General features: G+C 36.1%; 1 protein-coding gene and 1 pseudogene across 2 annotated transcripts in view; both read left to right on the plus strand.

Annotated features, from left to right (window-relative positions):
• PARG (poly(ADP-ribose) glycohydrolase) overlaps positions 1-25,381 on the plus strand; it is a 131,055-nt gene that overhangs the window by 101,187 nt on the left and 4,487 nt on the right. For both annotated transcript variants that reach the window (XM_069067222.1, XM_069067223.1), the window contains exons 14-17: positions 1,324-1,402; positions 3,020-3,128; positions 12,285-12,390; positions 24,774-24,902. In XM_069067222.1, coding sequence (XP_068923323.1) covers positions 1,324-1,402; positions 3,020-3,128; positions 12,285-12,390; positions 24,774-24,902 — 423 coding nt within the window. The remainder of the gene's footprint in view (positions 1-1,323; positions 1,403-3,019; positions 3,129-12,284; positions 12,391-24,773; positions 24,903-25,381) is intronic.
• Positions 3,135-12,263, plus strand: LOC138145568 (peroxiredoxin-6 pseudogene; annotated as a pseudogene).

Here is a 25,381-nt window from a genome sequence, read left to right on the forward strand (position 1 = left end):
GAAGTACCAAGTCTAGCAGACTCCCAAGGTGACCTTGATTATCACAGCAATCATCCTATTACTTAACCTCAGTTAACCTATGTATTGAAAGGCATTCTAATCAAAAAAGTATTGAGTTAACCTGGACCTCAGAAAAATGAAATGTTTGGTCTTACCTTGGATCCAAGGATTAACATGGCAGAACGGTCTTTTTAGTTCCTTTCTCCTTTATTTGTCCTGTTGTTGTTGTTGGGCGCAATGCTTCCTACGTCTTTCAAAAATGTCTTTGCCATGAATGTTTCCTCTTATTGCACCTTGATTCTCTAGATGAGAAGGGACCTCTTTCATGTTTCCAGGGTGCTCTGATGAGTAATTTAATAAAAATATCCTAGGCGCCCAGGAGATTCACTCTCTTTCCACATGGTATATGGGTATAAGATCAAGCCAGTTGGGTTCAAATATCTTCAGACTCCTCTGTAACTTTCATTGTTACAATTAATTTTATCATTTTAAAAAAGAAATATATAGTGTGGAAAAATACTTTGTCAAAATGACTTTTTTGTTTAGAGTTTTCAGCTTTTCACTGGTGCAGGCTATAGTATATTCTGATTTTATCTTGAAAAGTCTGGTGATTTTTGAGTTATCCAGAGGAGATAGAACAAACAAAATCATGTTTTTAGTTAAATTGCAATACATCTGTGGCTCTAACCCCAATCCAAGTTAATTATTTATCAATATATTATTGTAAGAGGGGCTGGTAGTTCTAATTAAATGAATGTTAATTTGTACTATGCTGTGCTATTCCTTCCCTGTCTTCTCTCATGTGATGAATATTTGGCTTTTCAAAAACTTCTTAAAGTACTTTGCATATTGATAGACAACTCCATTGTCTATCCCAGAGTTAATAATAATTTAGCTTTTCTTAGCAAAGAATATATTTGTATAAAATGTATTTTTCAAATCTTTATGTTCTGTAGTTAAAAATAGGAGAAATATACTTATAAAAGAATGTCTTGCTTGCTGTTTCTTATCAAAAGGAAGGAGTTGCAAGACAGTGAATTCTCATCTTTGTTGAATAAGCTGTAATTCATTTGTGTCCTTTATTTATATAGGTAATATAAGCAGAAATGTTTTGATGTGTTTGTTTCTTTTTTTTATATTTATTTGTCTTTAAGGGTAAAGAAGACTGTCTATAAGGATGTGGTGTTCTTTTAAAATTAGCTTTTGCCAGTGAAAAATATTCAGATAGAAGGAATAAGTTTATTAACCAAACTCCCTTAAGAGATAGGAAGGGCAGGTATTAGAAAATTATGTGAAAGTTTAATAATAAATTAATTATTTCAGGCACTGAACAGTACAGTGAATACATAGGCTATGCGGAAACATACCGTTGGGCCCGAAGCCATGATGATAAGAGTGAAATGTAAGTCTTCCTATACATTTCTTACTTTATATGTAGTGGTTACATAGTTGACAGAGAATGAAGGAAATAAATATGAAAATTTTTCCAATGGTATTCACAGTCTTCTAGGCTGCTTCATTTGCATGTCTTTATGTTTTAATCTTTAATATTTCAGCCGGGATGTAAAAGCAGAATGTCTCACCTTCCAGTGAAGGGGAGGAAAAGCAGGGAAGATAATAAATTAAACAAAGACCTTTAGCAAGAAAGAACCTATCCATCCATATCAGGAATATAAATATCTAAGTATAGTTAACTACCTGTCAATCTTAGATTCCTAAAAATGGTGAAGAGATGTTCTTAAAAATCAAATTGCTCTGCCAGCTTGCTAATCATCACAACTCTCCTATGAAACTGGCTACTTCTCAGTTATTTCATATTTCCATGTGGAGAATACTGAGAGGTATTTGCCCAAAAATCGCATACTATTTCATGACCAAGTTCCAGTGGACTTGTTTTTATCACATTTTTCTCAACATCCGTGTTGAAATCTTGGATACTTTATGCCATTTTACTGGAGTTAGATTTTTATTTAGTATGAACAGAACTACCAGCATCTTTTTTTTGTTGTTTTGGTGAAAGAGGAATCATTGTGGTAGCATTGATGGTTAAATCAAATATTGCTCATCTGGGCCATGGACTCATTCATGATACTGTGTCCTGGGTTGGGTCCACTGTATATGCAATTGCACCAAGTGTTTTATTAGATACAGTTTTATAAAATTATATTATTATTTAGATTTATCCTCTTTTAAGCATTAAATGTTATTTGTGATGTAATTACAAACCAAGCAACTTTATATTCAGTATGAAAGGTAAAATCATAGGATATAAAACTAGAAGGGACCTTAGAGGACATCAAATCCAACCTCTTCATTTTACACAGCAAGGAACTGAGGACCAAAGAGTGATTTGTCTGTTAACATTCATTTGCAATAGACCTGAACTGGTATTAAAACTCTTCTGTTCAGATTCCAAATTTGTTCCCTTTGTTATGGCTAAATATATTTTAGATGTATATAATATATAAAATATGTTTATTATGCTATATATTTTAGGTATAAAATAATATATATATATTTTAGAAGATTCTAAAAATAATTTCTTAGCTAGTTTCTTCTGGTCTTCACATACAGAATATTACTGTCTATATTGCTATCATTATCTGTTTGGAAAATTGTTTTTTGCTGCCAGTATGGCAAATAAGCACATGAGATAAAGTATCATACTGAATCGCATACATAGTTTTGTATAACACTTGTATTCTTAGGATAATTTTCTTTGCAATAGGTAGTACAATTACAAGCCCAGTGCTTGTAATTGTAAAAAGGCTACTACTAAGAACCCTAAGAATTAACTTAGTATAGGAGAAAGGACTACATGTTAATACCAGCCAAATCCTTCCTGGCTAATGATTGTGCATATCTGTTACCATTGTTTTCTTTTAATTTTTTTGAAGTGGGGAGTAGTTGAGAGGGAGAGAAAATCATTGCTTGTAAATTGGAAGAAAAATACTGTCTATACCTTGTGCACCCTAACTCACAGAGATGTTGTCTCTGCTTCTTTTCCTCCTCACTGCAGGGATGACTGGCAGAGGCGCTGCACAGAGATTGTTGCTATTGATGCGCTTCACTTCAGACGCTACCTCGATCAGTTTGTGCCTGAGAAAATCAAGCGGGAGCTTAACAAGGCCAGTAACCTTATTTCTTAAATTACCCAGGAGGCGCCATCTACTTACTTCTATTTTATTAATGCTGGAGTTAATGCTTTCCGGGAATTCTTGCAATGTCAACAAGTCTGCCAACAGGCCTCCTGATTTAATGGTGGTGTCAGCTTGTACAGAATGTACTTTCCATTTTGTAATTGTGCGATTAAAATCGGAGCTTGCCAGATAGGGTATTGCTTGATATTATGTCCATGTCTGTGTGTATATTTGTAGAAAATCGGGCAGTTTTTAATTCATGTAGAAATAAACTAATCTGCCCCTGAACAATTATTCCAAACCTTCCTTGTTGACATTTTCTCTAAAATGTGTGCTGTCAGTATTTTTGAAAGGAAAAATAAAGCCAATATTATTGTATGACAGATTAGATAGGTTGCTTAATGTTTCTATAACTTGATATTTTAGTAAACATGTGATATTTTGATACAGCTTATTCTGCTCCCTGTAATCATTTACTGCATTTTGTTGGTTTGGCAAAAACATTAAATGCGTCAGAAACTTTGATACTTTTCATTCTAAAGTAAGATACTAAGTACAACCCCCTGGTTCTAGACATTACCAAGCACCTGTTGTGTTTCTCTATTTTGTACTGACTCCTCAGAAGACAAGTGTGTTCAGTCTCCAAAGAATGGCCTGATTTTGCAAGCTATTTTTTCTCTCCTTAGTAGGTGAATATAGTCATATAAAATGATTAAGATGCCAAGGCATGAAACTTAATTTAGCTTGGCTACTGATATGTTTAGTCTCTCCAGGCTGACTTTTATGAACATGACCAAGCTGGTCTATTTCACTGCAAATATGTCACAAGTTCTTCTTGGTAGATATGTTCAAGAGAAGACATATCATCTTCTCACCTCTGGCTTTTACCACAAGAACATTTTATCTGAAGTTGTACTCAGTAGACATTCTCTCCAATAACAGTAGCTGCCAAATTGATTTTTAAAAAATTCAAGTCCCCATTGTTGTCCTGCCCCTCACTGCTGCCATGCCTAGAGGTCTGCTGCTCGGAGATGAGGTCCCCAACTTTGAGGTAGACACCATGATCGGCCGCATCTGTTTCCGTGACTTCCACGAAGACTCATGGGTCATTCTCTTCTCCCATCCTCTGGATTTTACTCCTGTGTACACAACAGAACTGGGCTGTGCTGCAAAACTGGCCCCAGAATTTGCGAAGTGGAATGTTAAGATGATAGACCTGTCCAAGACCATCCTTCCTGGAGTAAGAATATCAATGCATACAATGGAGAGGAATCCACAGAGAAGCTGCCTTTCCCTGTCATTGATGATCACAAATGGGATCTTGCCATCAAGTTGGGTATGTTAGACCCAGATGAATGGGATGGGCAGGGCAGCCTCTGACATCTCCTGTGGTATTTAGTATTGGCCCAGATAAGAAGTTGAAGCTATCTGTCCTGTACCCAGCAACTGCTGGCAGGAACTTTGATGAGATCCTCAGAGTGATTGATTTCCTTCAGTTGACAGCATACAAGAAGGTTGCTACTCCTGTTGACTGGAAATGTGGGGATAGTGTCATGGTCATTCCAACTATCCCAGAAGAGGAGGCCAGAAAACTGTTTCCTAAAGGTATCTTCACCAAAGAGCTCCCTTCAGGCAAGAAATACTTAACGGTACACCCCTCAGCTGTAGGTTACTCCAGCAAGACCATGCTCTGCCAGAAGGGATATCAGCCTGCCAATCATGTCTTCCTACACTAATTGACTTTAACATCTTGGGTTGATGAGTCTTTGGGCTGCTCTACTAATGGCTTGTTAAATGAAAGTGGTACTAAAAGTCACCCATGATTCCTCTCCTTGTGCCTTTACCAGCATTTCACTTGGGTCATTGAACTCCCTTGTCACTCTGCTGGCTATCTCTGGGATGGCACTTTTTGGGACTTTAAATCCCCGTTGCAATCTCCATCATCAGCCACCTGGTATGGTTTGCATTTAGGAAAGGAACTACTTAGGAGCATTGCAGGAATAGGACTTTACTTTAACTGACCTAATAAGACAAATCATCTCTTTTTCTAATTATCTATTTGAGGGAGGAGACAATTTAACATGTCTGGTTTTGAGCTTCACCTCCCTAAGTTTATGACCAATATCTTGTAATAATTTAGGTGTTTCAGGTAGTAGGCTTTTTTCTAAAATATTGAGTGTTCTAACCACAGGAAAAACTTGGAGATTCTTTTCTTTCCAGCAGATAAAGGGAAGCAGAGTACAACCTTAAAATATTTTGATAGATTGGGCAGAAGAGCTTTCTAATTATGTTACAGGTATATGGTTGAGACTACGGAGAAGCTGCACAATGCCTACTAGTGATAGACAGAATGGTGGAGGGCCATAATTATGGGTGCCTTTTTAAACAAGTCACATACCTAGACATGGAAAACTGCTCTAAATGTTCATAATAAGATGAAAGCACGTATACTCGAGGAAAGGAAGGGATAAAGATACTATTTTTTTTTTTACTATAAAATGTTATTTCTGCAGTGGATTGTTTTCTTATGTTTTGCCTTTAGGGGATCCACAAATAAAAGCTTTTTGAAACTTAAAAAAAAATTCAAGAAGGCTCTTAATCCATATACAATGTTGAAGGGATTTGGGGGTATAGCAAGATTATTCACATTGGCCTGTATCTTAGACCTGAGAATATGCTATACATGAGACTCTTTTTTTTTTTTTGTTGCTACAAAACTTCCATACCTGTTTAAAGTATATTGCTTTCTTTTTAACATTTAGACTTTCAAAACAACTTCTTCCCAAAACATCCTTCTATCCAAAAAATATTTTACATGGATGTCCATACTTGTTTTCAAAGTTAAAAGGCTAGTGTGATGTCACAGATGACCTTCACTCCTGCAAAAATTCCACATTGGGGTGGCTAGGGGGCACAGTGAATAGAATACCGGCCCTGGAGTCAGGAGGTCCTGAGTTCAAATTCAGCCACAGACACTTAATACAAAAGCTAGCGGTGTGACCTTGGGCAAGTCACTTAACCCCAATTGCCCTATCTTCCCCCCTCCAAAAAGCAGCAAAAAAAAAAATTTCCACATTATAAATAGTACAACACGGATTAAATTCTACAATTTCATATAGTATCATCTATTTCTAGGTCGTCCCTTTTAAACCTAAACCTGGAAGACAGGCTGTCAGTCTTAACATGTAAGAAATTCTTGAGAGGGGGACATGTGAATCTTCTTCTTTCTTTTATTGCCCAAATAGTTATGCCCTTGAACAGTATAAAGTATCTGCAAACCAGTATGACTTTTCATTACCAAAAAAGTTGTCAGTGCATCTGTTCTATCTTAGGTTTTTTTGTATTTCATTTATTGTAAAATAAGACAAAAATTAAGAGAATTCTGTTTGATTTTTATGTGTCTAGAATTTGGGTGCAAATGAGAATGCAGTGATCAGTCAGAAATATCAATGGAATCATGGATTCAGTTTACATTAGCATAATAACCATGGACCATAAATGTAATTTTAATTATATAGTAGGGAAAATTCTTTTTGGTATAAGACAGCTTTTGTGTTGCAGCTTCTAAGTAACAATTTGAAGGCAGTTCAGAAGTAGAGGTAAGGGACACATTTTAAATTATTATCAGGCACTGTTCATTAAACAGCCATGTGTGAAAGGCTCATCATCATTAAGACTAGCATTGTGTGGAATAGGTGGGCTTGGAGGGGGGGAAGCATTTGAAGGGAATATAAACATGAAATTAATGTAATTATAATTACATCTTTAAAACATTCCTGAAACTTCTTTGACTATGGGTATAAGATATGTTTATCTGTGCTAGCTTATGAGTTCTGGACTTATGTGATACATTTGCTGAAGAAAATTCAAGTGTCTTCTTGGCCTGTTGGTTACATTTTCATACACTTCGGTGCGTCTGTGCTCTTACTCATTGATAAAAGCACTCCTTCCACTGCCACAGATCCCAAGCTTCTCATCCTCTTATGTTCTTGTCCGTGTCTTCCCAGAAACCTCCAGGGAGGATCCTCCTGTTAATCTTTAGCATTTTGTGGAAGCCCATGAAGCATGCAGGCTGTCTCTTCTAGCCTAAGTCCTTTTCCAATCATATATTTCCTTGTTAATGTCTTTGACACACACATCATCATTGCTAATAAGTTGCAGATTGCATATACTCATTCCCATTGCCATTTGGAATCATGGTCTTTGATTATAGCAACCAGACAGCATCACCAGGAGAGTGTTGATGTTAAAAAGACATTTTTGTGCGTGTCAGGCAGCAATTTCAAATCTTTAAAAAGGTGATGTAATTTTTTTTTAATATGAGGAATTATGTTCTCATGAGGAAAAGAAATACTATTTTAAAAGTCTTTTTTTTTATACAAATACTATAGATCTATCAACATTAATTTAGCCTAAAATTTTTTAGTACAGGAATGCTTTTCTCATTTTATCACTGATGGTAAAGAAAGAGGCAATGAACTTATTTATTGTTTCAGTGACAGGTTAACTAGAAAACTAAACCATATACCTTGGTGCCTCTTAGATCAGCCTAAAGTATTCTGTCATCTATAAAAGCTGCATTTTTAAACAATTAAGATAGGTGGATGAATTTTCTTTTGCTTAGTGTAGACATCCAAGAGGTTTATGTGATCTAGCTGAGCACATATGAAGACAGTTCTGAATTAAATAGATTTCACATGTTATTAAATTATGTAAATATAAAGGAGAAATCTGTACTCGATCATTTCAGAGATGGCTTTTGTGCAATTTTGCTTCTTTTAAACCAGAAGAAAATTAACTTACTATGAATGGGAGAGCTGCATTTATGATAGAACAGTTTAAAATTTTTTTTACAAAGTCCCAATTTAATACTAATTTTGGAACTCTGGGTACCTTTTTGCTATTCTCTGTCATTACTAAGTGAGAAATAATTGAAAGGTAAATGCAATGAAGTGCCTTTTTTTTTTTTGCCTTTAAGTAACTTGCCCAAGGTTACACAGCTAGTTTTTTTGTGTGGGTTTTAAGTGTCTAAGGCTGGAACTGAATTGGTTCTCCTGACTCTGGGGCCAGCGCTTTACTCACTGCGCCACCTAACTGCCTAGAATATAGTCTTTTTTTTTTTTTTTCCTTTTTGGTGGGCAGTTGGGGTTAAGAGACTTGCCCAAGGTCACATGACTAGTTTTTGTGTTAAGTGTCTATGAGGTCGGATTTGAACTCAGGTCCTCCTGACTTCAGGGCCAGTGCTCTATTCACTGCGCCACCTAGCCGCCCAGTGGTTTGTTATTTCATAAAAGAGTCATATCTCTATCCAGGCTTCACCTGTCCTTTTGTAGTCACATTTTGATTTGCTAATAGAACTTGTTTTCTAAAAGGGGAAATAATACTTTTTGTCAAACTAAAATCAATTAATATTTAATACTATCATTGATCAACTGTATAGAAATCTAAAGCAGTATTGTGATTGGGAAGATGTATGAATACACCATGCAAAACTGTAAACAACTATCTCTCCGTGAAGTGAACCAGTCTTTGGGCTTACTGAATGTTCACTCTCAGGTTTTGTAGAGGAGACCATCCACTAGATCCCCCAAGAGACTCCCCCCTCGTTCCCTGTTGTTTGTAGAGCTGGTGAATTTAGCCATTAGGCAGCATGGAAGGGAATTAGATATTGAGCCAATGTAGGAACACAAACAGTTCAATACTGGCTGCTGGTTCTTCTAAAGAGCCTAGGGTTTAATACCTGATGGTCTTTCCTTGATATTTTTGTCTCGTAGGTTTTCAGCAGTATTAGTCCAAGATACCATTTATAGGAAATTTTTTTATTCCCCAATAGAGTCAATAAAAAATTTTTTTTTGAAATTTTTGTTTGCAGGATAGCAGAGTGTACAGAGAGCTAGTCTTAGAGCTGAGACTGGGTTAAAGTCCTGCCCTTAACACATTTTGACCACATGACTCTTGTCCAGTCACTTAACCTCTCAAGAGTCTAGACCAGATGTATCAAATATGTGACCCAGAAGCTACCTGCAACCTCTTGAGTGCAGCCAGATGAAAATGAAATTGTGAAATGTTTAACAAAATAAATAGAAACACAATGAAGCACAGGTAATAATAACGTGGTTTTCTAAGTCACTGTGCTGCCCCAGGGATCCTTCTGTACGTTTTAATGGTCCCTCTTTCTGTTTGTGTTCACCACACTGCTTCTGTGATACTAAATTGCAGAGAAGATGCTAACCGGCCTTGGAAGAGGGAGTTTCCTCATCTAGGAGTCCTGTACCAAGAAATCAAAAGATGTGTTAATCACTACTAATGCATATAGTAATTAGATAGTCAGTATTATTTGTTAATTTAAATGCAACAAGGAAATTGTATTAGGTAACACTAAAAAGGAAGTCTTAAATTTCGAAAATTAAAATGGTACTGCTGCTAATTCTAATATGGCATTAATGTAATTACCAGAAGTTTAGTGGATTTTCATTAGGAGACTTTTTCAGCTATAGATACCTGCATAAGCCTTCTGAATTGGATGAAGAGACCAGAACTTTTACAGAACTATGAACTTTGGCGGTTACATCTGACATAAAATATATTCTTCCACACATATCTTTTGTGGAGCATAATCCTGGAGCCTGTACAGTTTGATGCCTCAGTTTCTTTCACTTTTTTATACCTTACTTTCTGTACTCCACGCCCACTTCCTTTTCTGCTTTGCTTTTCTAACTCCTTATTTCTTCTTTCTACCTCTGATTCCTCATTGGCTTTATATATTGCTTTCTTTTTCCCTTCCTGCCTCCCTCCACTAACATTTAAATGATCAAAATTTTCTATATTCTTCATTTTCATGCTTGGTTTCACACAATTGTTTTTGAACACAGGTCAAGTAAGACATTCAGACTCTTTAGAGAACTCATTAAAGGCAGGGAAAGGCTATACATTCTTTAAAATACTCTTCAAATTTGTATTAAAAGGAAATTGAAAAGAGTGAAGGCTTCCTCCTCCTTTAGTTACCTGAACAGAATTACAGAAAACTGTCATATGTAGCTGTGACCTGACAGAATACCACTTATCGCTCTATGGAAAAAGTTTGGTATTTATCCTCATGGCATAATGGCAGGGGCTGTTATTTCTCAGCAGCCTACTTAAAACATTGAGCTTTCCAATATTTGTGACCTGAGAGAGATTTTCTGAAGCCCCATACATCTGATGGAGCAGGTAATTTGTGGACTGTTGTGTAAGGTCTGTACTGCAAGCACTGAATAATGGTATCGTACCAAATTATAATTAATATCTGTCAGAATTTACAGCCCAAAAGGGGGTGGAAGGAACAGGTTTATTAATCCACTCCAGACAATGTGTTAAATAAATTTTTATACCTTTGCAAAAACTTCACTGAGTGATTAACTACTTTTCTGTATGTGGATTTTGTAGAAGCATCTTTCTTTATCCTTGATTTTTCCCTGGGAACATTTGTCACAGATCATTTTCGCTCCTCCATTTACTGTTGTACAGGAACCTATATTTTAAGCTTTATTGGCACTGGAGAGAACCCAGAGCAGATTTGCTTGACTATAACATTAAGCCTTTTAATATTGTCTGATGGTCTTAGAAAGTACTTATGCCAGGAGGCAAAAAGTCCAACTATCCTGAGAATAAGGATGTGGAAATTGAAAATTCTGAGGCTCAACAGTTACCTCTGCTGTACTCTGCAAACATGTAAAGTATAATCAATGTTTAATAAGTATAAAGTATATTATATTTTCCTGCTGTTATTACATTGACATTTAACATCAGAAGATAATTCCAGTTCAAGTATACTGTCCACATTAATATACCCCACTGGTGATTATCAGCCCTCTCTCTGGGAACACTGCCAGATTCAGGGAGCCCTAGGAACTGGGAGTTAAATCCAGGATTCAGCAGGCATTTAACTTTACTGAAACTGTTTTTCACCTATAAAATGGGAATAATAATAATAATTATACTATCTAACTCACAAGAATGTTGTGAGGAAAGCTCTCTGTAAAACTAAAAGTACTATATAAGTAGAATTTGTTATTGTTGTTAGTCAGAATTCTTAATAAACCACTCAGGTTGTGCATTTTTAATGGTATTTTTTCCCAATTATATGTCAAGACAATTTTTGGCATTCATTTTTACAAGATTTTAAGTTCCAAATTTTTCTCCCTCTCTCCCCTCCCCTCTTCCTAAAATGGTAGGCAATTTGATATAGTTTATACATGTGCTGTTATATAAGACATATTTCTATATTAGTCACAGTCATGAAAGAAGAAACATATCAAAGGAAAAAAAAACATGAAAAAGACTAAAGTTAAGTAAAAAAAAAATCTAAATGCTTAGATCTGTATTCAGAGTACATCGGTTCTTTATCTGGATGTAGATAGCATTTTCCTTCATGAGTCCTTTGTACTTGTCTTGGATTATTGTGTTGCTGAGAAGAATGCTTTCCTGATTCTGCTTCTTTCACTTTGCATCAGTTTGTACAAGTCTTTCCAGTTTTTTTGAAATTTTCCTGTTTATCATTTCTTATTGCACACAGTACTATTCTATTACATTCATATTCTACAACTTGTTCAGCCATTCCCCAATTGGTGGGCATCCCCTCAGCTTTCAATATTTTTCCACCTTGAAAATGGTTTCTATAAATACTTTTGCACATATATTTCCCCTTTTTTATGATCTCTTTGGAATGCAGACTCAGTATGGTATTGCTGGATCAAAGGGTATGTGCACATTTTTATAGTTCCAAATTGCTCTCCAGAATGGTTGGGTTAGTTTACAACTCAGCCAATAGTGCATTTGTGTCCCAATTTTCTCACATCCTCTCCAACATTTATCATTTTCCATTTTTGTCATATAAGCCATGATAAGTGTGAGGTGATACCTCAGAATTGTAACTGGTAGAATTTACAAATCATTTCCACTCTTGTTTCTTTCAGCATAAGAAATCTAAGCACATAATGATTCAAGGATTTGCTTTGCCTTTCATAAAATGACAGAAACATTTTCAGCTTTCTTCAAAAAATGAATAGGTTAAAAAAAACCACAAGCATGACTTTTAGTACTACAAAAGCATCATATCAGAAACGTGTCTGCTTACATGTTAACATATTTCTTGCTTTCCTATAGGCTTACTGTGGTTTCTTTCGACCTGGAGTTTCTTCTGAGAATCTTTCAGCAGTGGCCACAGGAAACTGGGGATGTGGTGCCTTTGGGGGTGATTCTAGATTAAAAGGTGAGTGAAGGAGAAAAGAATGATAGGTTTGTGTACTTGTTGATTGATCCAGAATTTAATTTGTCCCCAAAATACCCCCCTTTTTTTTCTTTTTATTATGAATTTAGACATTATTAATGAATACCAAAGAAGAAAAAAAGATTTTATATGTAACTGAACTTGTGTTCTATAGCTTGTTTTTTAATAGTCTGTATTAACTTTAACATGTTTGTAACAAAATTTCCATTTTATGTCTGGTAAATTTCTTTTTCTTTTTCTTCTATTTTTAAATGCTTTAATGATGCTCTTTTTTCCTCTTTTTTGTATTTTCATCATTATCCATTAATTCATCCCCTCAAAAAAAAAGCAAACCAAATCTAGAAGCCTTCTCTTGTGACAAATAAGTATAGTCAAGCAACGCAAGTCAGTGCATTGACCTTGCATATAACAAGTGTGTGTTTCATTCTGCACCTCTGTTCTGTCATCTTGCCAAGATGTGTTGAGGTATTCTTACACTCAGTCTTTTTATTTTAAAGTCATGATTAGTCACTATTTTGATTAGAATTCTGAAGTCTTTCAAAATCATACAATATTTCTTCTTTTAAGGGAAATTGGATTACTCGAGGGGATCGTGATACAAATGAGACAACTAAGTGAGAAAAAGAGACTTGCTCAAGATAGTGCAGTCAGACGTGGGCTAGAATTTGGTATTTGTCCTCCACTGGCCTCCATTAAGATGGAGAAACTACAATATTAAAAATTTTCAGATGATTGAAAAAAATAAGCTGTTGAGTAGGAATGTTGCATACACACTTCTGCATATTGAGCTCTGTACTTTAGATTAATATTTTAAAAATATATAAATGGGGACATAGCCCTTTGATTGTGTAAAAGCAGATCCTTTTATTACATGCTCCCTGTGGTATCCATTTTTTTATTATACTGATAGAAATCCCATTAACTTTAGTCAGTCACTCATTCACCAACTAGAATGGTTGAGTCCCTGACTTTTACTTGCTCCATCTTCTTCATCCACACAGTCAATCACCATTCACAGTGTTCTAGGTGAGAAGATCCAGAATTCTGAGATACCTTCATCTGATCTGAACCTTTTAATCCTTTCATATCTTTGTATACTTCACCCACCCCTCCTAATAATAATAATAATTGCTGATAGTTTTATAACAATTTAGAGTTGGCAAAAGGCTACATATAATAGCTCATCAATGTGTATTAGTCTATTACACATATTATTTCATTTGAATATCACTACAACCTTGTGAGGTAAGTGCTAAATGAGGAAAATAAGACTAAGAAAGGTTAAATAACTAGCCTAGATCACACAGTATCTTGAGTCAAGACTTCCTGACTTCATATCCAGTGCTCTTTCTTATACCACAATGCCTTCTCACTCTGTTCTTTGTCCTTTCCTTGATGTCGAGTCATTCTGGTCCTCCTTGTTTTCCCACTTCATCATCTGAGATACCCAAGGTAGTTCTGACCCCAAGATACAGGAAAACTGTCTTGTCTAATCCTTTAGTACATTGGATTCTCATTGCCATTTTAAAAATAAGCTAACTTTCTCTTGGTGATTTCCTCACAAAGCTGGTCAAGGCCACTGTTGCTTAGAAGATTCAGGCATTCTCTTGGCTCACTAAACTTTTTCTGCTCCAGGGTAAACATTTCCATTTCCTTCTGCTCACTCTTCCAAGGATGTGAGAGGTATCTCTAAGCTTCTGAATAGCATCTTATGCAGGCAACATTACATTTGTTCTGAATCCCTCAGACTGCTGGACCAGGAGCACAAGTGGGAGTTACACATCTAGACTTGATTCCAGGAGCAACTTCCTGACAGTCTGAGTAGGTTGGGCAGCCTCAAAAGGCAAAGGCTTTCCCATAACCAGAGGTTTTCTGGCCAAAGCTGGGTGACATTTTACCAGGTATGATATAGAATGACTTTTTGTTCAGGCTTGGGATGGGCCAGCTAGCTTTTAAGGCCAGGCCCCTTCTAAGTGTTAGGTTCTAAGATTCTGTGACAAAGCATTTGATTACATAGATGAAGACCAGAGAGAGAGACGACTCATAATAACTCGGGTTCCTTTTAAAGTTTTCTTTCATAGGATATACAGCAGTGAAAGTATTTTTTGAACTGGGGTATTTGTTAGAAAAAATCATTACAGTGTGGACTTTCTGCCAGGAAGTGGGGAATTAGTGGCATTATTTAGTCATTTGTTATATTGATTGTAATGAGATTTACTTATATCTATTTTGGCTACAAATGGTTGACTGATAAGTGTATCCTGTAATCATTTTGGTCCTCCTCTTGATCTGTCATTTCCAAATCCTGTGATCCTTGCAAGTACAATTTTATTTTGTATTAACTGATAATTTTTAAAGTTTAGCAATATTTTAAAAACTCATAGTAATTTTGCTTATGTTTTGAAAGTAAAAAATGTATGATTCATTCTTTATCTTCTGAGTTTGTTTTAGGGAGCCTATTTTCTACTCTAAGCTCATTGATTTTATGACAACTTTTTTCTGTTTTGCACAAAGTAAAATGGATGACCAGGTTTATGTCATCAATTCCCAAATCTAGAACCGTCATGTGCCTGGCCATATTTGATTGTCAGCTCAAGAAGTTTTATATATCCGCATCAGATCTCATTTTAATTGCTGCTTTCCAATGTATAACCCTTAAAAGAATAAGTTAATATCTCAATTCAGAACTAAATTTTATTATCATAACCACCTTTTAAGTCAGATTGGAACTTTGATTTCATCTTCTTAATCTTTTATAGGTAGTCACTCATCAATTGCTAATTGCCTTCTCAGCAACCCTTGTACACATCCTTTCCTTTTCTTTCTCTCTACAAATGTTCTAGTCAAGGCTTTTATCACTTGGTAAATAAGCTCTTAGCTGTCTTTTGTCCCTCTAAGCTCTCCTTTGTAATGTAATCAGACTGATTTCCTTTAAACACTGCTTTCATCTTGTTGCTACTAAAAAACTTTGTATGGAAGCTTCTTTGCAAACAAAGTCTGTCTATCTAGTTTATATACTATTTCCAACTCTTAAATTTAACCTCTTCTGTCTTTCCTGCTCTTACCCTCATGTCAATCCATCTCTCTCTTCCCCCCTATAGCTCTCTAGCACATGACTTCTGCTTTAGTATGTGTTCCTTACCATTCTGTGAAAGTCCCATGCTTATTCCTGTCTTCATTTATGTTCCCCTTGCCTGGAATGCACTTAGCTATTTCTTGCACCTTTCTAAATTCTGTCTATCCTCCAAGGTACACCTGAGGTCCAGCCTCCTTCATGAAACATCCTGACTTCCAACCCTTGTTAGTCTCCCCTATCTATGAATTCTTGATGGATTTATAGTCTGTACCACATAATTCAAAACATTCATAGACTTTTATGTTGTTTATTCTTGCGGGCGTTAATCTTCTCTCCCCATCAGTAGGAATTATGTTTTATATTTCTTTTTTTTAATTTGCCACAATAAATATTATTTTATAAGTATTTATTCATTAATTGGCTTTTGCAATTTCTCTCCTTCCTACCATTATCATTATGTCACATTATCCCACAAAGGCCACCACTGAAGTCCTTCTGTAGTGCGTTGTCCTAGTGTGGGTGTTGGTTGCTCTGGTGGGCTCTTGAAGAGTATACTCATGGAACATGATCATTGGCAGGTTTAGGGTAGGCTTTAAACACAGGCTCATGAACTGCCTGGCATTTAAGTATTGGCCTGTATGTGTTTGGAGAAGCTCTTCACTAGAAAACTAGCCACCGATGGATAATAGTTTTAGTACATAGCAACTCATGAAGCTTTCTGGAAATTAACACATCAAGCAGCTGCAATTTGCAGTAATGAAAAGAGTACTCTCATTGATGAAATCATAGATCTTTAGCTATATTAGAGAAGTTCACTGATAGATGAAGTGGCCCTCCCACCTACTTCACAGTTAGAATGTATATATTCCTGAACCTTCCTTTAAGCAGATTTTGACATTCACACTAAAAAGACTGGGTGCCTATAGTCTGTTCAGAAGCATTCAGGTGACTTTAACTCAGGATACCATACTTGGTTACAGTTTATTACTTCTAGGCAGTTATACCCATTTAAGGAGAGTGTATCTTGAAATCTACTGAAGAATTAATTTCTTAGATTTTTTTTTGAAGTCCTAAGAAAAATGCTTGAAAATTTATTTAGAATCACAGTTTGATAAGTTAGAATATTCTTATAAATGTGTATTGCTTTCTGTTCATTTGATATATAAAACTTTTAGTAGACAGCAAGTTGACTGTATTTAGCTAATGGACTATTTTTATTCCCTAGGGATTGTGAGTGCCTTGATATTTGTAAAAAATTATTCATGTACTACATAATCTGTACTACCATATTCTTTATGTTCAGTATTGTTCTGGTCAAAGGAAGCTACTTTCCTTTAAGCATTTCAATTAAAGATATCAGATTCTTCAGCATCAGGGGATTTCCCAGAACTGAGCTATTTTATTTAGTGCCGCTTGGTGGCAGTTTGGTATTTTGCATGTTAATATAGCTCAAAACATGTATATATCTTTTTGTGCAAGGCATGCATTTACATCAGCAAATATTTATTTTACCTGTGGTACTAGGGAAAATTAATTAAAAACTAGGTTTTAAAAAAAGTTTAGTTCTAAATTAGAGGAGCAGGATGAAGGTTGGAAGTTTATTAAAATATAATTTTTTATGGAAGGCCACAATTTTTTTTTAAAAGAAACACAGAACGACCAAAACTAGCTCCTCCAGTTTCAATCATTCTTCTCAAATAAGGAGTCAAGATGTAGGAGAGTTTGGTTACTGAGAAAGGTGGCATGTTGTTCTTGCAGACTTTATCACACACAACCCAATTGTGAATTACATACTGAAGAAGAGAATGTATAACCTGGGTTTGGTTTGTTCACATTGAGTAGCCTTTCATCATAGGAAGTAGTAGACTCAAGAGTTACAGAATTCCTTTTGGCAAATACAATATAAGTAACCAGGGAGAGAGATAATAAAAATTATTTGAGTTCAAAAATATTTTTCAACTGTTTGTTGGAAAACCACAAATGCATTACAAAATTGAATACTTTCAAAGTTTGTTTACTCCCCTGCCTTATATATGATCCAATTTCCTCAAATCTAAATACAGATTACTGTGTTGTAAGCATTACATGGCAAGTGAAACCAGAAAGACTTTGAGAAAGTAGAGGAGGATGGATTTTATAGGTTGATCATATGTCCTTGATTTTCTTTTTTTTCTTGCTTTTTTTGGGAGGGCAGTTGGGGTTAAGTGACTTGCCCAAGGTCACATGGCTAGTAAGTGTTAAGTGTCTGAGGCTGGATTTGAACTCAGGCCCTCCTGACTCCAGGACTGGTGCTCTACTCACTGCGCCACCTAGCCGCCCCCAAAGATAATTTCAAACCTCAGTGGGAAAGCTCTCATCTGGGTGAGAGAAGGGCGTGTTCCATGTAGCCCCAGCCCCAGGGCAGCAGCAGCCAGGACTGCAGTGGTTACTGCTTCTAGAGCTCTTAGCCTACAGATAGTGGGAGGATTGAGTGGCTGATCTGGGTCACAGTCCTGGGTGGTGATCTTGGGATAAGGAGGAGCACTATCGTGGTGTAGCTGGTGGTGGCTGTGGAGAGGGAATCCTCCTCACAGTTGCAGGGAAGAAAAGAGTGCTTGTGGTTGCTCACGAACCAGAATGCAGGCCAGGAGAGGAGTAAACACCTCATCTTTGATCAGGCCACTTTGAAGGAACTGAGAATTTACAGGTCCCTACAGGTATCTCTGAAAACAGCTGCACACAACCCCTGAAACTTGGGGCAGTACACCCTCCACTTAACAAAGAGCAAAAAGCTCAGAAGACTGGGAAAATGAGCAAATGGGAAAAAAAAGTAAGATTGTAGAAGCTTACTTTCTTGATTAAAAAGATACTTTTTTTGTTTTTGCTTTTTGTAGGGTAATTGGGGTTAAGTGACTTGCCCAAAGTCATATGGCTAGTAAGTGTGTTAAGTGTCTGAGGCTATATTTGAACTCAGGTCCTCCTGACTCCAGGGCCGGTGCTGTATTCACTGTGCCACCTAGATGCCCCCAAAGGTATTTTCTTATGTCCTTGGTGACAAAGATCAAAGCATACATCCAGAGGAAGACAGCAAGTTCAAGGGTCTTACACCCAAAGCCTCCAAGAATGAATGGTCATGAATCCATGAATGGTCACAGGCCATAGAAGAACTCAAGAAGAATTTAGAAAATCATGAAAATAGTTTGCTAAAGGAGACCCAAAAAATTGCTGAAGAAGATAACACCTTTACAAATAGACTAACCCAAATGGCAAAAGAGGTCCAAAAAAACCTGTGAGGAGAAGAATGCCTTTAAAAAAAAATTGGCCAGGGGTGGCTAGGTGGCACAGTGAGTAAGAGCACCGTCCCTGGAGTTGGGAGGACCCGGGATCAGCCTTAGATACTTAACAGCCACACACAAAAAAACTGGCCGTGTAGCCTTGGGCAAGTTTCTTAACCCCAATTGCTTAAGGGGGGAAAAAAATTGGCCAAATGGAAAAGGAGGTCCAAAAACTCACTGAAGAAAATAATTCCTTAAAAATTAGAATGGAGCAAAAAGCTAATGACTTGATGAGAAGTCAAGAAATTATAAAACAGAACCAAAAGAATGAAAAAATAGAAGACCGTGAAATATCTCATTGGAAAAAACAACTGACCTGGAAAATAGATCCAGGAGAGATAATATAAAAATTATTGGTCTACCTGAAAACCATGATCAAAAAAAGAGCTTAGACATCATCTTTCAAAAAAATATCAAGGAAAATTTCTGTGATATTCTAAAACCAAAGGGAAAAATAGAAATAGAATCCACTGATCACCTTTTAAAAGAGATCCTGAGATCCCCAAAGAAAAACTCCTAGTGATATTGTAGCCAAATTCTAAAGTTCCCAGGTCAAGGAGAAAATATTGTAAGTAGCCAGAAAGAAACAATTCAGGTACTGCGGAAATGCAATCAGGATAACACAAGATTTAGCAGCTTCTAACATTAAGGGATTGAAAGGCTTGGAATATGATATTCCTGAGATCAAAGGAGATAGGATTAAAACCAAGAATCACCTGCCCAGCAAAACTGAGTATAATACTCTAGAATTGGAAGAAGCTCATGGCTAGAAGTTGTTGAAGAGGACTGATTAAAAAGGATTTGGGGGATTCTGAAATAACTGACAAAAATTACTTATTATAGGCTTTAGAACTGGAAAAGAAATTGGAGGCCAAATAGTCCATCCCTCTCAATTTATAGATGAGTAAGCTGAGATCCTAAGTGATAAAATGACTTACCCTACTTCACAAGTCATAAGTGACAGAGCCCAGATTAAAATTTGGGGCCCTGATTCTAAATGCAGCTTCTTTCCACTCTTCCTTGGTAGAGAATTTATGTTTGTGTAGCCCTTCCGAGTATTGTCACATCTTTTGTCTATTTTATTCAAACAAAAAGCATGCTTTAGGTATTTTTGGTCCGTCATACAAAGGACTGAGGATGGGAGCAGGAAGTGGGAATGGGAGTGGGAGACAAAAATAGTAGCAAGACACGAGCCCTGCTCACAAGTAGCCCAATCTAATTGATGAAGCCAGATATATACATGAAATAATAAACAAGATACTCTATGGTGTGTGTGTGTGTTTTATATATGGTAATGACAATTAGAGATCTTCGATAACAAGGTTCCAATTATGTAGAATAGAGTAGAATTGACATGATATCATAGGTTATTGACATCAGATAAGTCTTTGTGGAGAAGGTAAGAGTTGAGGTGGGCATTGAAGGTAGACTAGAAGGAGCAGGAACATTGGAGAGGGAGGGTACCACAGCAAGCCAAAGCAGAGTCGTGGGAAATTAGCATCAAATGTTCATGGGACAGTGACATTTGTCTCACCAGAGAAATTGAGCTTAATTTTAAACATTTTAAGTTTATAGTAATTATGAGACATCCATGTTGCAATATCCTAGATAGTTTGCAGTATGTAACCTAGTTCTTAGATGGGATCTGAGGGTCTAGATTTGGGAGTCACTGTCATAGAGATGGGAGTTGGAGTTGAAGTTGTAAGAGAGAATAATTTGTCCAGTAAAGTGAATGTACAAAGAAAAGAAGTGTGGAGAATTGAGGCTTGACTGAGCCTTGAGAGGCACCTGAAAATAATTAATAGGAAGAATAAAAGTGGAATTAAAAAGAAGGAATAGTCAAAAAGGAAGGAGATTAAAGATAGTATAGGATCGTGGAACAGAGAGAGATTTTTTATACTCTTCCTTTTTCTCTCTCTCATATGCATGTATTTATGTATATATCTTTGTATGCATCTGTCTGTCTATAGATCTCACCTTCAGGTAATGCATCCACATCAGTCCTGGACATGTTAGAGAGGTTACAGAAGGTTCGATCTGAGAAAAGACTAAGCTAGAAACCAATCTTTGGGAACTTTTAAGAGTCTTATGTTTTTTTTTTTTTTTTACTTAGACTACAACCCTGGCAGCATGCCTATGAATCATTGAAGTAATCATACATTATAAAACTACTCTAGTGAATAGTAGAGTTTACTTTCTGTTTTAGTTACAGTGACATGCTGATATTTCTAAAGCACGGTCTTGTTTTGATTTTCCTCCCTGTATTGTTTCATTCTTCTTTGACTGCATGCATTGCAAAAGATCAAGTTGTTTTTTATTAGTCGTGTATGCTTGTTTTTTGTTTTGTTTTTACAGCTCAAAATTTCTGCCAAGAAGAAAATTAAAACCCAACTCCCTACAGTTTAAATTAAATAATTCCTTTGGCATTTAGACATGCTTGGAGTCAGAATCTGACACTTTTATATCATTTCTTGGACACAGTCCACACACCACAAGCACCTTGTTATATTGTGGATCTGTTCTCATTCCCAACTAGAGCCGCAGAAGAGTTCATTTAAATGTCCAGGCACAGTTCTCTAGAATTGGGGGGATTGGGGGTTTTATAGGTATTGAAAGTCTGAGGGACATTATTATATTTTAAAATATCCTTTTAACCATTATTATTATTATTAAATTTTTGGAATAGTCATTTTTTCTTTTGAAAATCTCATCATTTTAATATTTATATTTTTTATACATTCAGAGGAGTAAAATTATTGTTTTCAGGCTGGAAAATGGCTAATGGGAGAGTTTGAATATGTTTGGAGTGTACGTATGTCAGTGGATTAATTGTCTTTACACACACACACACACACACACACACACACACACACACACACACTCCCAGTACCCCAGCCAGCTCAGTTACCATTGAGTTGTGTTTCTATGAGGCCCCACAATGCAGAGCTGTCTTTGAGTTTGTTTTGTGTTGAGGCCTAATGCAGAATGTACTGAGTTTGACATTAGAACACCTTAGTCTGAATCATAGCTCTGGCGTGTCATTGCTGTGTGAGCAAGTCACATAATCTCTTTGAGCCTCACTTTCCTCATCTGTAAAACAAAATACAGATAACAATACTTGCACCAGACATCTCAGACACTGAGGCAAGCTCTTTATAAACCTTAAAGTAATATATAAAGATGAATTGTTAGTATAAACCTCATTTATTCCTTTGTAAAGTAAGAATAATACTTGGATTAACTTTAGCTGACATTTATATAGCACTTTTAAGACTTAAGAGAGTGTCCTACATTTATCATTTGATCCTCACAACTCTGAAGTATGTGCTAGTATTAACCCCATTTTACAGATGAGGGAACTGAGACTGAGAGACCTTAAATAACTTTCTAGGGTCAAATAGTAAGTGGCTGTTAAGATTTGAACTGGGTGTTTCTGCCTCCACATCCAGCACTTTAATTCACTAAACTGCCTTGTAAGGTAGTTGTAAGGCTCCGATGAAATGCTGTATAAAAGCACTTTGTAATAGGTGTGCGTGCTATATAAATGTAAGTTCTTTTTTTTTTTTGGAGGGCAATTGGGGTTAAGTAACTTGCCCAAGGTTACATGGCTAGTGTGTGTGTGTGTGTGTGTGTGAAGTGTCTGAGGGTGGAACCAAACTCGGGTCCTCCTGACTCCAGGCCCAGTGCTTTACTCGCTGCGCCACCTAGGCGCCCCCATAAATGCAAGTTCTTATTATTGTTAGAGCTTTAGCTGGATACCGGACTGCAGTTAGTCTTACTTACTTAGATCATTTTTGATAGTCCCTTATTTTCCTGAATGGCACATTGAGAATCCACATGATATACACAGTGGAAAAGATCATAATTTTGAAGGTAGAGTATTTGGGGTCACTCTCAGCTGTGTGATCTTGGGCAAGTCACTTCTCTCTATGACTTAGTTTGCTTATATGTTTTTAAAAGGAAGAAGGAAGGGGTGATGATGGCTAAATTCCCACCCAGCTTTAAATCTCTGGTCCTATAAAATTGGAAATTCAAAATTGTCTCTCATTTGGGGAGCTGGATCTGTAAAGGTCTTTTGTTTATTAATAACATATATTTTGTCAGATTTTCACATTCCAACTAAAAGGTAATAAATAATATGCCATGTTTGCAGACGATGGAGATTCATTAGGTTCAGTTTTGGTATGGAGATTAGCTTAATTTGGCACCTTTAAAAATGGGTTTACTGAAGCTTTAATAGATAAGTTGGTTAAGTAGTTTTAATTAAAACATCATCTCTCTTGAGATAAATTACTCCAACACTTATGAGATTAATGAATTCCAGTTATGGCACCCAGCACATTGCAGATACTTGAGAAATGTTAATTGATGAAATTTACCACATCCTTTAAAAGTATTTGGAATTGTGATCATAATGAAATGTCAAAGGTTCCTTTCTTGACCTGGTGTGTATTGAATTATATTCTGTTTCTAAGTTTGTTTTTCAAAAGATATTTTAACTATTACATATTTATCATAGTTGCAGTATAAATTTCTTTTCCCTTTCCTGAGGACAAAGGATGTATCTAGCATGACAACATGTAAACATGTTTAATGTTTTAAATTACTTCATTACTTCAGGAATCAGTGATTTTATTGGAGTAGATGCTTCCTCTTTTGACACAGTTGATATTAGCTGATGGTCTTAGTAAATTGCTATAGCTGAAAAAGCTTATCCCTTTCCTTTTAGTCTGTTGATAATAAAACTTCTTTGAAATTATCTAAGCAAGTACTTGGCTAGCAGAGGCTCACAGTCTTTCAGTAGCCAGGACTTGTGTTCTTTGGGCAGTCTTCAGGAACTTAGAGTCATCTCCACACTACAGTAAGGTGCCAGAGGAGGACTTTAGTGGAGGGCTTTTAATTATGCTTCTTTTGAGTTTAACTTTGTAAAGGATGTTTGGTCTAGAAAACTTACCATGATGCAGAATAAAGTAAGTGGGACCAAGAAAACAATTTCTGCAATGCGTACAACAAGTTAAAAGAACTTGAAATTTGAGTAATGGAAAAGCCAGTAAAAGTTCAAGAGAAGAGATAATGAAATATGCTACCTCCTTCACAGCAGAAAGATGGGAGACTACCTGGAAAAAACCAGTCTAGATGTTATCAGACATGGTCCTTTGTTGAATATTTTTTGATTAATTGGTTTCTTTGGCACAAGAAAGGGCTTAATCTTGAGAGAGTGAGTGGAAAATGCTTGCAATATAATCAAGTCATTAGTAAAAGCTTTTTGTCTTTTTTTTAAAAAAAGGGAATACATTACAAGTTTAGTGATTTACTTCTTTAATGAACATATCTTCATTAAATCCATTGAAAATCCAGTGTTCTTGTCAATAAAGATCGATGGCTAAGTTTAAAGTAAATATTTGAGAATAACTTAAGCTTTGAAAATAGGACAGTTGTTTTAGCCTCTTGACTGTGTAACTAAAGTGCACCTTTTTATTTATTGCTTTGTATTATGAAATATTCTTATTAATGAATGATAGAAGACATTTGCCATAGCATTGAATATTTGCAAGACGATTTACATATGTTATCTTAATTGATCTTCCCAACAGCCCTAGGAGGTAGGTATATTTTTATAGTGAAGTAATCCCCATTTTACAAATGAGAAAACTGAGGCTCAGTTTAAATCCCTTTCCCATGGTCACACAGCTGAAAAATATAGAAGACAGACTTCAAATTCTAAGTCCAGTGATCACCATACTACATAGCTTTTGTGTTCTTAAAGAAAATATGTGAAGAATCACAACATTGAGATTTTTTTTCCCATTCAGCACAATTCATAACCTCAAGTGCTTTGCATAGTAAGGCTTTAATCTAGGCTAGTGTTGTTGCTTACTAACTGTAACATAGCTGGTTTAAAGAAGTTAGAAGTACCTTGGTGTGTGTTGTGACAGTGTGGGTTTATGATCAGTATCATTTCCTCCATGCTTAAGCCTTAATACAGATACTGGCAGCGGCTGCAGCTGAACGAGATGTGGCGTATTTTACCTTTGGGGATTCAGAATTGATGAGAGACATTTATAGCATGCACACCTTCCTTACTGAAAGAGGACAGACAGTTGGTAAGTACACGGTAATCTTGCCTCTGTGTTTAAAAGAGCTGTTTGCTAAACCTGAATGGGCATGACAGGCAGGAAGGGAAAGAATTTATTTGGAAAAGGGAGACAAATCGAGAGGAGGTGTGAAATTTCTGGTTTGGGGATTTTGTTTACAGTATTTTAGTTTACAAGTATGAGTCTTTGTCTCTATGTCCATGATATATTGAATGAACATAGTATGGCTAATTCTTGGTAAAAAGCCCTGAATATGATGGAACCATTCATTCCCCCTTTCACATTTGTCAAAACTAATAGAAAAAAGGTGCAGATTAGCCAGATCTAGATAGGTAGGTATCAGCTGAGTTATGTTTATTGAGTGTAGCCAAATGCTCATTATTTATGGATTGGTTGGTTGGTTGTTGTTTTTTTTTTAGGTCAACTTAAAAAGCTTTCTAACATTATTCAGAAGCTGAATGACTAGGGAATGGTCAGTCAGCCAGACA

This window comes from Petaurus breviceps, unplaced genomic scaffold, assembly GCF_028583685.1.
Source record: "Petaurus breviceps papuanus isolate PSGF00001 unplaced genomic scaffold, PetGlider_PUasm1.0 90740, whole genome shotgun sequence".
NCBI classification, from domain to species: domain Eukaryota; kingdom Metazoa; phylum Chordata; class Mammalia; order Diprotodontia; family Petauridae; genus Petaurus; species Petaurus breviceps.